This window comes from Corvus moneduloides, chromosome 6, assembly GCF_009650955.1.
Source record: "Corvus moneduloides isolate bCorMon1 chromosome 6, bCorMon1.pri, whole genome shotgun sequence".
NCBI classification, from domain to species: Eukaryota; Metazoa; Chordata; class Aves; order Passeriformes; family Corvidae; genus Corvus; species Corvus moneduloides.
This window is the reverse complement of record NC_045481.1, coordinates 27,059,033-27,074,533: the sequence shown is the minus strand read 5'-3', so window position 1 is coordinate 27,074,533 and position 15,501 is coordinate 27,059,033. Positions and strand designations below refer to the sequence as shown.

General features: G+C 35.7%; 1 protein-coding gene across 4 annotated transcripts in view; it reads left to right on the top strand.

The window, feature by feature from the left end:
* The window catches only part of AKAP6 (A-kinase anchoring protein 6), a 274,206-nt gene that overhangs the window by 79,771 nt on the left and 178,934 nt on the right, over window positions 1–15,501 (top strand). For all 4 annotated transcript variants that reach the window (XM_032113046.1, XM_032113047.1, XM_032113044.1 and 1 more), the window contains exons 3-4: window positions 6,769–7,020; window positions 12,084–13,865. In XM_032113046.1, coding sequence (XP_031968937.1) covers window positions 6,769–7,020; window positions 12,084–13,865 — 2,034 coding nt within the window. The remainder of the gene's footprint in view (window positions 1–6,768; window positions 7,021–12,083; window positions 13,866–15,501) is intronic.

The window sequence follows — 15,501 nt, the reverse complement described above, 5'->3', positions numbered from 1 at the left end:
CTTAGAGATATGAATGTATAATACATGATGAGTGTGCTTAGTATAAAGCTACCTCATAATTTTTTCTCATTTCTTTGTGGTCTTAAATAATCAGTGTAATTTAGAAATATATATATAATTACCATTATCCAATGAACAGGCATTTGAAAAATGCATTTTTTTCCCAAACTTACCTCTACTACCACTTGCTTGACTAGGTTTTCATAAGAGTTTGGTATTTTTCTTCTATTGTCAGAAGTAGCTAGAAACAAAACCTGCTACTCAATTGCACAGTTCAGTACTATTTATCTTCTTGCATGAACTGCTCTAGAGTACCTGTGCAATGATGTCTTCCAGAGTGTAGTGCAAATCCAGGCTTCAGTCAGCACAAACGTAACATTTTATATCAATTTTAATTATTTTAAAATTTTCAAAGTTAGCCCTAGATAAAAATCAGTTTGCTTTAACATGCTTAAAGTAAGATAAATGAAAATTTGTACAGTTATGCATGGAAGGAATGTTGTACAGTGATAACTTTATTGGAAGATTCCAATTGTGGGCTTGGGGATACAAGAACATATCTTTTATTCTGAGTCTTTCAAAGGGTTTTTAGGTTGTAGCTGTAGGCAGATTGCACAGTAGACCCAGTGGAAGTTCAGGAATATGAAAACAATATTTAGTTGCAGAGGTTGCATCTCTTCCCACAGCAACTTATTTGCTATATTCACCTTGCATTTGCAGTTTCTTACACAAATGCAATTCATGCGCTAACTTTACCGTTGTCAGGAATATCCCAGAAGTGGCTAGCCCAGACTTGTTTACACAACACTCTTTCACACTGATGTCCCTCATTTTACTGCCATAACTTCTCCTGTGCCTCTCCAGTTCCACCCCAGGCCTTAGAGTGGTTTTGTGCATCAGCTATCTGAAGCTTCCTGGGTGAACAAAATGCTTACTTTAATTATGAGTCTGGCCTGTGGTGAATGCTGTGTTCAGAAAGACTTTTTCCATTAAATTACTGATTAAATTTAGTAGGGGAAATAAACATTTGAAAGCAGTCTCTCTTCCCTGCGGCCATTCCCTCCTACAGAAAAGGTACAGGCTGGACTAGGTTTGTGAGACACTGCAGCTGGTCCTGGCAAGTGAGCTGGAATAACTTCCACCAGCAACTGCCCTGTTTCTGGACAAAAGGATCCTTTTGCATGTTCCCAGTATGTTTGATCCTTTGGCCCCAGCAATGGTCCATATGGCAAAACAAATGCAAATTGCTGGAATCCCAAGACAGGAGTTTCACCATTAACATTTCAGGCATTTTTCCTCAGCCTGAAGTGCTTAGCATGTGATGTCATATTTTCCTTTCTTCTTGCTCATTTTCCTTGTAGATAGATAGTCAACCAACGTACTTGCACAACAACCAAACAAGTAAAACACATTGCATAAACAACTAATATATTATTCCAGAGCAAATCTGTGTTTGTTACAATCACATAAAAGCCATTACTATTTTAGCAGCTGTGTCAAAGAACTGATGATTTGACATCTCTTTCACATTATTTCTAAGTACAGGGATATAAGAATGTAACTCATCAATTCCTGAGATAACAAAACACAGTAGAAACATGCCTATTTAGAGTTCACTAAACTGAATATTTGTTTTCAAAACTTTTTTGAGAATTTTTCAATATTTGTACAATAGAAAGTGGATCATCTTAGATCCCCTTACTGGAATTTTGCAATAATTAGAATTTTGCTCACTTAAAATAATGAGAGTAACTTAATCAAAATAAAAGCCAACCTGAAAAAGAGAATAATGTGCAGAAAATGATGGAGCAGAAGGCAGGGCCAGTGATCTCAGAACCCTCTTGGTAGCTGCTTTTGTTTGCATTCTTCACCCAGTAAAATGCATTCATTTCCCTTAGTCACTGAATGCCACAGCCGTACCAGCTACATTACTTTAGTACTTCAAACACTTTTTGACTAGATGGTAACTCAAAACCAGTCCGGGTCTTTCCCTTGCAGTTGATTTTGCTTAATCAAAGTCTGGATTTTTCACATATGGTTATTTTGTTTGACTTAATTGTTTACTTTAAAATAGCTGCAAAAAATTTTGTGTAGAATTTGCTCTTAAGGTTTCACCAATAATAGAAGAGAACAGTTTTATCCTTATTATAACACTGAATGTACTGCAGGTAGGGATGAAAAAAAGAGAAACGAACTCTTTGAGAAGTCAGAGTGCATTTTAAAAGAAAAACACCATTCTAAAAGATGCATAAGCATAAAAGAGTAGTGCAGAGAATTAGTTTAATGTATAATTTTCAAGTTCAATTAAAGTAACAAATCTAAAAATTCTCTGGCATATATTCTAAATTTTTTTTCTAAAGAGAAGAATTTGTACATTCTGATTGGAATATTTGTCTTTTGAGGAATTAAAAAGCACTTAAAAGGAAAGACCAAATAGATAGATATTTTCTTAAATCATAGATTATGTTTGCATGTACAGCAGTTGTAAGATGCAGTAGCAACTGTTTTTCCTGCAGAAGTTTCACTGCAAGATCAAAGAACAAAATCTCCAGTACAGCTTCTCTGTCACTGATACTAACTCAAAAGCAACATATTGCAACCTTTCATCTTTCAGTAGTTTCATGTACATCTTAACACAATTTCTTGAAGACCAGACAGAAAATATTTTTAAAAGTCAACATCAAAGCTGTTTTCATTGACTCTTGTGGGTTTGTTTATGCACTTTTCTTCATCCAGTGCAGGGTTTGCAGTTCGGGCTATTTTAGTTGACGGTGGGGGGGCTATGTGCAGGCTGATGGATTCAACAGCTGCAAATTACAGGATCAGCTGTCTGGAAGACTGAGTGAAGTGGGCAGTTGGCAGCCAAATGGGGTACAACCTCTCTAGCCTGAGAAATTCCAGTCAGTGCTACAGGAAAGCCCATGAGAGGATGACAAAATCTTTACCTTAATACCACAATGAAAATATGTAAAAATAAAAATGCCTAGCTGACATGTGAGATTAATGATCATAAAAATTGTTTTGGAAATGGTGCTTTCTAAAAATCAGATGATAATATCTTATGAAACTATATACTGTTAGAATGGGGAAGATTTTGCACACTTATATGTATAGGCTTTATATTACTATCAATGACCTGGACCTATGCTTATTTACAAATAGATGCCAACAGATTATTACTTAAAAGTGCATGATTTATTTTATCTACCCACCACTTCTGGTAAGAGCAACTGGCACTCATGACAGCATTTAGCTACTATCTTGTGATACTGCTGATCTTTATAAATAAACACAAAGTGTAAAAAGGCACAAAACAGTGTTCTGCTGGTTTTGCTCTATCTAACACTGTCATCTACAAGCAGCTAGGAAGGATGAGAACAAAACCATATTGTACCAGGTCTTGATACTGAGCCTCAGTAAAATTGTGAAATAACATAACATAACATAACATAACATAACATAACATTTTTGTGCACTATTTGAACTGCATTATTACAGAAAATTATTAAATTAAAAGCTGCGCTAGGTGCAATTATTTAATTTTACTGAATTATATGTAAATCTAGACATCAGGTACAGTAGTAAGAAAAAGTTTTACTAGAAAATGTCCAGCGGATTTAACATTATATTGTTTCCTCTTGAGACACTGGTTTGTGCCAGGCAAGTGTAGAGAAAAGGTACAAGTAAATAGGATGCAGCTTTATTAGTGCCATTTCTCTGAACACTAATCAGAATTAACTTACATGGCAAAACTTAGCATTTCTTTGTAATTATTTTCTCCTGAAGTCTAGCATTAACCTTTACAATGACAGTTATTAATGACAGTTATTCTGTCATTGGCACAGCCTTCACCTTCACACCATCATATGACAGTTAAAATCAAATAAAGGGGGTATCAATAGGAGCCTAAATTATTTTTTTACAAGCTTTATTTAAGCCACCCATTCTGCCTATAACCTAAATCCTTTAAGAGCTGGTACTTAGTCTTTTACTGACATGGTAGTCTTATATGATAAGATCAGGGAATGTGACCTTGGATGTGACCAAGTTTGGGCTTAAGTTCTCTCCATGTTACTGAAGCAGTAAGAAGCTGATATTTACCTTGTTAGTACATAAAGCACTTGGCTGTTGCTGTGTGCCACAGTAGTCTGTAAGCAAATAGGCTTTGCTTTTTGAGGAAAATGAGCAACTTCTAGCAAGCCATGCAAAAATTAACAGTGTATGTTTCTGAATATCTGCTTCTTTCAAACCCCTAGTGGTGCTGGGATTTGCATTTCAGTATAAAGTTGGTTTGTTGTGGAAATTTTGTCTACTTCAGAAATTTGAGGTGCTTTGGTAGTTAGCATAATGGGACATCAAGAGAAAACTTATTTGAAGTGTGGGTCTGAATTCTTGATTCATAGTATTATCTAGATTCACTAACCAATATTTTCAATACATTATCAAACAGTTGTCAGAAGACAATTGTCAGAAGACTTGTTCATTGATAGTTCTTTCTTCTTATGGCTTTGTTTTCAACCACTCTGAGAATTCATACGGTAGTTGAATTCAGCATGTAACTGTATGTATGAAGCTGGAATATATCAAAAACTTGTTTTGGAGTCTAGCATATCTTTAAGCTCGTTCACATAGAAAGTCTAAATGAAGTATATTAAGTATTTTTCTATAGATTGTGTCTAATTTACAAAATTACAGTTAAAGGACACAATCTATTTTTTAATCACTGAAATTAAAATTAATTAATTAATTAATTAATTCCTCTATTATGGCCAAGAGGAAAAGACATTAACAATCTTGGAGAAGTGAATACAAGTTCAGTTATACTAATTAGTTGGAAATATTCTTTGAAACAACATAGAATTTCAGCTATGCTTTTCAGTCATGTGTCAGTTGTAGTTGGCTAAAAGGATAATATTAACTATTTCCAAAGCTCAGAGAGTTCTAGCTCTGTGTGTCTGTAGCATGAGATGAGCATGCTAATCTGGTAACTAGAGTGTCCACTTGCTCACCCTGAAGCGTGTGGATATTGGAAGCCCTGAGCACTAGCAGCACTACATCTTGGCAGGTGTTGTACTTGCAAGTACAGATGCTGCTTGTTACAGCAAGGCGACTGAGGACACAGGGGAAGAGATACTGCCTTTCTCTCAAGGCAGATACAATGATCCGCTCATTGAAACTCCAAAGTTTTGTGTTCATCTGGCATTTCTGAGAACTGCTCCTGCAGAGGACTTGATGCAACTGTCAGTGTTTCATTAAAATGAGTAACTACCAATAGCACCTGATGACAGCTAATATTGTACTATCTATTGTACAAAAATATTTAATATTATCTAGAGATATGAATTTGGTTTAATATGTTACATATGTGCAATTAAATATTCAATACTTCGTCTTTACTTTCATACTGAATGTGCCAAATCTGAACTTAAAGAAATTACTGTATTGTATTATCAATTTAGAAATAATCAGGTTTACTAATTTTCCTGTTATGCTATTGCCATACAAAACCCCAAGAGTATATCCAGAGACACAAAATTTCATTGTAATTTTCTGATAGAATTGTTTCAATAGGAAATTTGAAATGCAAAATTATGATTATTCTCACTTTTACTTGTATCTATATCTATATCTATCTATCTATATCTATCTATCTATATTTATAAATGAGATTTCTGAAGGTTTGAATTAAATTAATTTTTTTTTTTTTTAAGAAATAGGTTTTGGATTTAAATATGCTATTAAGTCACCTTAATCTTAGTCACTTCAAGTCACTGCCAGAGACGTAAGAGAAAAAATTTTAGGGTTCAGTGCCAATTTTTTTCAGTGTTTTAATCACATTTCCTTACTTGTATATAACATGCATTTTACACATTGTTTTCACGGAATTGTTATAGAGTGTTGTTTGCTAAATAGCATATGCCTAAATGTTCTTTATTATGGTGACTTGCCCTTTCACAAAGAAAATGAAGAGTAGACTGAAATTATTTTACTCTGCATGCAGCAGAACCATAGTAATCTGTAATTAATTTTAAATTTGGAGGATACCATCCCATCAAAAGTTTAGCTTTATAACCTGGTAATCCATATTTTCTTTCTCCTTCCTCAACACAGCTGTTCACAGCATTTCTGTTTTCCCTCTTTCTCCTTTTCCACCCATCTTCTGCTCAGTTTTGTCCCCAGAGCAAGACTATATAAAAATCAGCACCCTGTCACCATCACAGTCAGCAGTGGGTAGCAGAAATAGCTTATTCCCATTGAGTCCATCCCAGAATTTTGTCCTTCTTGGTTATAGAGGTTAGATTTGAATTCTGTCCAAATGAATTTTTTTGATGATGGCACAGACCAGATTCTTTGTATTTTAACTAGTGTGTGTGTGTGTGTGTGTATGTGTGTGTGTGCGTGGAGCAGAGAGGGAGACAGCTCCTGGAAATCTTACCACTTTCATTCCTATTGCTGTCTTCTAGGATGTCACTTTATGGTGTTAGTTTTCTGCTTCTGATTCATGTGATCTTGTTGTGCCATCCTTCTTTATTGTATGCTGTCTCTGCACTTACTGAGCAGTACTGCCAAACAGGACAGCTGCTGGTTCAGTTGCTGTAGCATTGCCATGAATAAAAAAAGAGAAAAAATCTGTATGTATTAATTACAGTATATTTCCTCTATGAAAAATATTTATTCTGCATTTAATTAAAAGTACATGAAAAATAGATCTGATCCATGAAAGGACCATGCCCATACCTAAATATCTACTTTATTTTTCCATTACAGGATATTTGTGAAGATATATCTGATCACGTTGAACAAATTCATGCTCTGCTAGAGACTGAGTTTTCCCTGAAGCTTCTGTCTTATTCTGTCAATGTGATAGTTGATATCCATACAGTGCAACTACTCTGGCACCAGCTACGTGTTTCTGTCCTGGTTCTGAGAGAGCGTATTCTCCAGGGACTACAAGACGCCAATGGAAACTACACCAGGCAGACTGATATTCTGCAAGCGTTTTCTGAAGAGACTAAGGAGGTACAGTAACTAAATCCAATTAAAAGAATTTCATCTGTGTTCAAAGCAGCTCATCCCTCTTGCACATTTAAAATTGCTAGGATGACAATTTTAAGGATGACTTACTTCTAGATATTTTGCTAAATTTGTTTTAAATTATTATTTTTTTTAATCTTCAGCTGATACCTGTTCTTGTTGAACCAAGTTAGTGCAAACTAAGATCAACTTTCAGAAATGTTATGCTAGTGGCTAGCAATGTTTTCTCTTGATTGAGATATTTTTCAGGAAGGATTTGAAAGACTTACAGAGGTGCATCTGTTCCGAGATGTTCATCTGGTCACTCAGGTATTTAAGGTTTATAGCCAATTCAAAAGTTAATTTCAGTGTGCAGTGGTTTCTTCAGTGAAATTTAGACACTTCCTGCCTGCACACAGAAGTCTGAACCTTAAAAAATATTTCCAGAACTTTCCAGCCTAGGTCAACATTCCTTTATAGCAAGAGGATTGTCTTTGAGTGGCAATTCTGCACTATGTCTTTACACAGTCACACATTTTGTCTGAGAAACAATGATGAAAGAATCATACATTGTTTACTCTGAGAGTATGCCAGATTCACACACATGTAAATGGTTTGTAAACCTGGGTTCATTTAACTAAAATGCCTTATCCTTTGAATTTATCGTTACCAAATTAACTTATCATTACCAAATTAACAGAAGAACTGGCCTAATTTTTTAAACTTAAAGAAGATGGACATTTTTAATAGTTAGGGTAATTAATGGTTAATAGACAGCATGTGGAGGATTTTTCATTTGATGGTCTGAAGATTAAGATAAAATGCTTTTATGATTAGATGCAATTACAGAAAGAGAACTCTAGATCAATGCAGTGAATTCTGTGACCTGTGTTACAGAGGAAGTCAGAAGTCCCCTAGACATGTCCTGAATTTCATAACACTCAAGTTCAAAGAGAATGTGAATATTTCTCTGCTCCATGTTGGGTTTTATATTTGTCTTTGGCACAACAAAGTGGGTGGTCCAGAAATCAATGCCCAGAGATGGCCAGGCCCACCTTCCACACCCCCTCTTCCTGATGTGTACATACCTGGCTGCTTCAGATTCAGTTTCTGCTTTGCTCTTTTTGGTAAACTTCTGGCATGTCTGAAGGAAATCTACTCTTGTCTTAATATTCAGATTTGTGATTTAGTGGGAAGTCATTATTTTATGACAAGGCCATGGTAATTTCAAGACATAAAGAAGGTGCATATTCAGATACTAAGGAACAGGAAATGTTCCATCTGGATCTGATTACAACTGCTATAAAAACATCCTTGCTATAGAGAGAAGGACTAACTGGGGAAGGAAAGATTATTTTTCAGTGTGGAAAACACATGTGTTCAGGTAGGCTTACATGGTAATATAAAAGACAAAATATACTGACATCATTTTTTTTATCCACCCCAATTAAAACATAAATAATATTTGATAAATTTAATGGCTAGCAATAGCAGGGACACAAAGTTGATAACACGTTTCTGCCCTATTGCTTGAATAGGTTTGGGAAAATTGCTCTGCAGTTTCTAACCTTGAGGAATTCAAGCTTTTTATGAGGTATTATGATAGTGGCTTTAGTTGATGACTATAAAAAATAAAATAGAATGTAGGGGCAATTGTATCTACTCCTACAATTGTATCTTTTTGGTGTTTCTCCCCCATCCTTTCCCAGACATGACTACACTGTAAGACTAGTAAGTGCCTCATGATACAAATATTTTCCTTTAGGTATTTTCATGCATAGGTGAATAGTGAGTCTGTTTGAGAAAATCTAGAAACCTTTGCCCACACAACTATTCCCTGGAGAAACATCCTCCTAATTTTCAGTACCCCTTTGGGATTATGAACCAGGAATGCCAGTTTATTTTCTCTCCTAAGACTGAGAACTCCTCTGGTTTGCAATTAAAAGAAGGAAGATTTCACACAGTAATGAATTCTATTTTGAAATTCACTAGTATAGGACACTTAGAAGTGCAAATAAGTTTAAAAAATGTGAATAAGCAAAGATTAGAGGAATTGTAACCTCCAGATGAGGAAATCCCTATGCTGCTCCCTATGGTTCGTAGAATCTGGGAGTGAGGGTAAAAAAGTGTGTAGAAGGCCCATGTATATATTCCCATGTCTTAGAGCTCAGCTAGCAGAAAATGTTTTGAACTGATGCAGAAACATGATACTGGGCCAGATGGAAATTTGATTTGAACAAATTTCACATGCTATGCTTTTCTGTAGTTCATGAACCTATAATTTCACAAAATATTTAGCTCATTCCTTAAGTCCAGTGTTCTGCATGATGCCGAAGAGCAGCTTTGGCAGCCGACATTAACCAAGGAGTTCCCTAGAAGAAGTGAAGTGCCAAGGCTTCTTTGGTGTTCAGTGAGACTGTTTGATCATGTTAATATTCACTGTCAGTTCATAGAATGCACAGTCAGTCACAGCCCCACCTGGGCTGTATTTACACTGTAGCTGTAACACCCATAAATATGCACAAGCTGTCCTCAGCATAATGGACAGGAATAACCCTGGCAGACTAGCTACCAAAATCCACGAGTGTACAGCACAGGCTGCACTGCCTGGCTTAGGTACCCAGCTCACCACTGGGCAGGCAGTAAGTGTGCCTTAGGCTGGCCCAGCAGTGCCACACCCAACAGGATGCAGCAGGAAAGGGCACACAAAGTTTTATGGCTTGGAGGAAATAGAGGCAACTGTGATGCAAGCTGTCTGCTATGACAGAGGTGCAAAATTAAGAAAATAATTGTTTAATAAAAAAAAACTTTGAAAAGTTAAGATTTTGAAGGACCATTTCTCCTTCAGGACTTAACCAGAGATAGTTAAGAAGGAAAGAAAAATAAGTTCTGTGCAGCCTGAGTTTTATGCCAGAATTGAGAAACCAGGAAAAAAGAAAAAGATCAGGCTTTGGTAAAATACAGCAAATTCCTGTGTTCTTAAACAGAAATATCTTACACATTGAATAAGTTCATCTGAAAAAGTAAAAAAAAGGGCTGAATTTTACTGCTTTAAATATAAATACAAGAAGTATTGGAAACAGCCTAGAGACCTTTAAAGGAAGCATTACCACATGAAAAGGGAAAAAAAATTAACTAGGGCTTTTCTATTGGTAGTTGTACAAATAATTAATTTTTTTTCTGAGATAAAAACAATGAAAACATGGTAATATTGGCATTAAATAAAACTCATCTGAAGCACATATTTCAGAGGCTGCTTGGAAAATGACAAAGCAAGATGGTTTAATACATATGATTGTAAATTTTATTAAAGTTAATAAACACATTTTTAAGAGATGAAGGAATGGAGCTCATTATTCAGAAAATATAAAGGCCTTTAGGGCCTTGGAAAGGGTTTTGATTTATATATATGGCTTTACCATTTCTAATAATTTCCTGAGATTAGAAGGACAATGCAGTTGTAATAGTGGTCATTGTTTAGCCACCATTTTCCTTAACAAATGAAGCTCCAATATATAAATTTGACAGATTTATAGAAAATTCTCCTTTTAATTCTGAGCTGTTGATAGTGCCAAATTTGTGGCATGGGATCTACATCTGGATAGAATGTCTTAAATAAGAAATACATTCAGTATCCAAGACTATGGCTGATAAATACCCTTCTAGTAAATTTTTTCTATAAATATTTTTAGCTGGAGGATTTTTTTCTATTTTTACTTTGAGTAATGCAAGGGCGGGGGGGGGTGGATGGAGTACAGGGCTTGGATATTTTATGTTTTTATGTTTATGGGAATTGCCAAACAATAGCCTTCTTTATTGAGATGATTCCTGTTCAGGAAAAATCTGAGCAGTTTATTGTGAGATGGAGAGATTACTTGGTTATTGCACCTTCTTCAAGCATGATGCTAAAGGTCTTTCAACTATGGATTTGGGCAATGTATTGAGACAAGTTGTTCCAGAGAATAATTCAGACATAAACCTATTGTGGATACCCAGGAGTTTGCTTCAAAAAACTACTATGAGAACAAACCTGGAAAGAAAGACCAGTATACTGATTTAGGCATGTAAATTTAGAATCCTAGAACATGGATTTCTCCCCTTCATGACGTTTTTTTAAAGTAGTCTCTGTAAGCAAAAGTCCTGTATATATATTAGAAGATCTACTGAAAATATGCTTACACTCTATACTAAATATAATTTTGCCATGATTGTTATTTATCATGCAGTTTTTGGATCTGAATCTCATCAGATTTTTTTTACTGTCCTTCAAATAAGACCAAAATATTTATAAGCACTAATTTGACTTTGATCTTAAAATCTCATTTGCCACCTGAGATGGTCTCCTCTGGCTATGTCCATGTTTCTGAGATTGAAGGACTTCCATTGAGAAAAAATGGGAGGCTGGAGGCTTAGCATTCATGGCTATAGTTTCTTTTCCTTGTGAAGTTCTTCATTTGTGCTCTAAATAGCTGGCAAATAAATTTTCAGGTGATAATGCTACAAAAAAGTGAAATGTAATTAGCAATCTCTATTTTACAATTATGGGAAAAAATGTCCATCATTGCTACATGATGCTTGGAAAAAACATTCTGCCAATCAACTGAAGGACTGTAGAGCAGCATGAATTTTTGAGAACTCAAGATTAACAAGGAGACTGATACACTCAGCAGCCCCCAAGGTACTCTTCCTCCTGCTCGAGGTAGTTAACACAGAAAATACTTCAAGTCTGCTGTATGGAATTTCTGAGTTCCCGCCTACACAGTAAGTAAAACTGAAAACAGAATTAAATGAGGAAAATACCAATAAAAAAGTGAATTGCAGTTTTTAGACAACTTACTGCACCAGACTGAAATGAAGCATTTTTCAGCTTATTGCCATTTTTAATTCCCAAATACTTCAGAATGGTTAGCTCATCTACAGGGTACTGCAAAAAAAGGCAGGTCAGTGATGAATCCTTTTCTAGATCTTAGGCAGTGAAACACAGGAAGTATTTTTTGCTTAATTACTTTGTGTGTTCTGTATATGAAAAATAATTTTCTAAAAAAGTACCAATTCTTTTTGTATTTCAGGATCGCCTTGACTCTTTAACTGAAGTTGATGATTCTGGACAGTTAACCATCAAATGTTCTCAAAATTACTTGTCCCTGGATTGTGGTATTACTGCATTTGAACTATCTGACTACAGTCCTAGTGAGGATTTGCTTGGTGCTCTGGATGATATGACCTCCAGTCAAGGGAAGGCAAAATCATTTGAATCCTGGAACTGCAGTGAGATGGATAAGGAATTTCCAGGACTTATCAGAAGTGTGGGTTTACTTGCAGTAGCAACAGATTCCATTGCTCCCCAGTGTAATGAAACATTGAAGGAGAAAGAAAATCCTGTACCTCTTTCAGCAGAAGATGGAGAAGAAAGCAAAGACAAGAAAGCATCACATGACCTCTCACTAGTATCTCCTTCTGCAAATTCCTCTCTTTCTAAAGGTGATTACTCTGAAAATGGTGTTTTACCTACAGACAGCAAAGCAGTTTCTGTATCAAAGAATCCAGAATGCAATCTTCCACAGCACACTGGGGAAAAAATCAAACACTGTGAAAATTCAACACCTAAGAGGTCCATAAGAGACTGCTTTAACTATAATGAAGACTCCCCTACGCAGCCTACGTTGCCAAAAAGAGGTCTATTTCTGAAAGATGATGTGTTTAAAGATTATATGGAAGCCAATGGTCTAAAAAGGCAAATCTCTCAAATAGTTAAAAATGAAATGAGTAGAAGTACACCCTCATTGTTAGATCCACCAGACAGGTCCAAGCTTTGCCTGGCTTTACAGTCGCCCTATACTAACAGCCCATCTGCAGTTAGTCAGTCGTACGATTGCTTAAATACAATAAGTGATAAAAATCTTGAGTACACAATAAATAATCACTTTAAAGACAGTCCCATAATTCTAGGAAAGTCTACTTTCTACACTAGTAAAGAAAAATCAAAGCACAATAAGTCTCATGATTCTCCAGAGAAAGTGAAAACTGACAGAACACCTGGAAGTGTATGTAAAACAGCTCCATCAACACAAGGCAAGAAAAGAGGATGTTCTCTACAGAATGGGATTACTTCTCATAACTCTAAGTCTCTGGAGGAGACAGAAACAGATTCTTCTGCATCGTCAGATTCTTGTAACCAGAGAGATCCAAATGGGCAATCACAAGGTAAAGCTGAGCCCTTCAGTTCAGCAACGCATAGCCAAAAGAGTGCTTCTTCAGCTGGTTCTGAGCTTTCCAACTCATCCCCTCTTCTACTGAGAAGAAAGAAAAATAAAAGCTTATCCTCAACACCACATTATACTCAAAAAACCAGTAAGGACAGTAGTGAGGTGTGGTATGGATCTGATGAATATTTAGCACTTCCTTCACATCTCAAACAGACTGAAGTATTAGCTTTAAAACTAGAAAATTTGACCAAGTTGCTGCCCCAAAAGCCCAGAAGGGAAACCATTCAAAACATTGATGACTGGGAGCTGTCAGAAATGAACTCAGATTCAGAAATGTATCCAACATACCAGACAAAAAAGCACAAAAAAAGGGGCAGAATTTCACCAAGTTCTTCAAGTGATATAGTATCCTCCTTAGGTGACAGTATTGAATCTGGGCCTCTCAGTGATATTCTCTCTGATGAAGATCTTTGTATGCCTGCATCTTGCATTAAAAAATACATTGAAGAAAAGTCAGAAAGAACTGCTGCCACTCAGCTCACTGGGAATGAGACTTCTCCTTCAAATAAATCAGCTTTAATTCATCAACTGATGCAAGATATACAACATCAAGAGAATTATGAAACCATATGGGAAAAAATTGAGGTAAGGCAATAATCCTATATTCTTTTGCTGTGTTCTTGAGAAGCCTGTATGTGGAGATGGAGCTGCTGGCAGGGATAGGGTTGCTTTCTTGTTTTCTTTTAATCCTGAAAATAGTCTCATCCAGTGGCTGCTGGAAGTAGAGAACAGCAGCAGTTATTCTAATTATAATAGATTGAAGTTAACTTTAACTAACTCTACAGAATTTGCCTATAGTATTTTACTTACATCAATGCCTTTAAACTTGGTAAAACATTGTTTTACCAACACCACTTCTCTTTGCTGAGATTGGGTACATGACAAGTTATTTTTTGTAGGAAGGGAAAAATAAACATTAGAGAATCAGGGATCTTCATTGTATTTGAATGAAGCTATATTTAATATTGTCTACCTATTTTCTTCATTAAAAAGATTTGTTTTAGTCCAAGAATAGGAATTCCTTTCAAATTAAGTATAATAACAATATTTCTTTTTAATTACTTCTCTTCTCTTGCAGTGATTATTTTCCCTCCTGTGTTGGTGGAACTAAGCAAAAAACTAAAAAACTTTTTTTATTTACTTAAATAATCATTCTTAAATAATAGCAATGTATTAGTGCAATATGCTAGAGCAATAATTACATACTATTCCATTAAACTTCAGATGAGATGGGATTTTGTTGAGAAGTTTTTGAGAAAAAAGATAAACTTTGGAAAACGAAGAGAATTTGAATGAATAATCAGATAAAGACCTAGCCATCTCACTAATATAATTCTTAGATTACATTTACAGCAAATGTTTGTTTCAGTTTTCTGATGCGTTTGTCTTCCAGGCCACTGTAGAGAGCTCTTCAACTCAGAGCATTTCATGGCCATCCTCAACAGCATTTAAGTTTTCAGAAAAGAAAGCTCCATCTCTATTAGATTTCAAAATGTTTTAAAATTCATAGCACATGCATTGGAGGGTGACATTGGCATCTAAATGCTAAATCTGATATCTGCAATATTATCAAGTTGTGTATGAGCTGAGGAAAAAAAAGGACTTGTTTTATGTGGCCAGAAAGTCCTTCTTACCAAGCATGATTTCTGTAACTTTTGAAGGCATGGGAAGTATTATGACTAGTAGGAAAATAGTTGAGCTAGAGAAGTTTGAGTATAAAGTCGGGGTAGAAAGATACGGAAAGTGAGATTTCTTCTTAAACAAATGAGGGTGCAGCAGCTGTCAGCTCTACAGGGCAGTGCTTAATGATGCAAGTTGTTCCTTCCATCTTCATGGGTGGGGTTCATCTTCCAGACTTTGATGAAAGAACTGTCTTTGTAAGTGCAAATTGTTTCTGTCTTTAAGTTTGTGTAGTGCTGAAAATTAGTCCATCTGAAGCTGGCAGATACAAGGCTCTTCATTCTGTGAAAGCAACAAAGCCCATCAAAGCTGCTTGTGAATACATAAGATGCTGTCTTTCAAATGACACTACAAGAGCCTGTTTAAGAATGGAATTGTTGAGTGTCTAGGGACCAGTGCCTTCCACTTGATGCTGACTTCTTTTGGCAAGAAACAGGTGGCAGAGAAACTTTTTGTATCATACTCTCAAATCATCATATTTATTTTTATCAAACTTTTAAAAAGGTAATTCTCTTTTGAGGGTCTATCTGTCTTTGTGTGA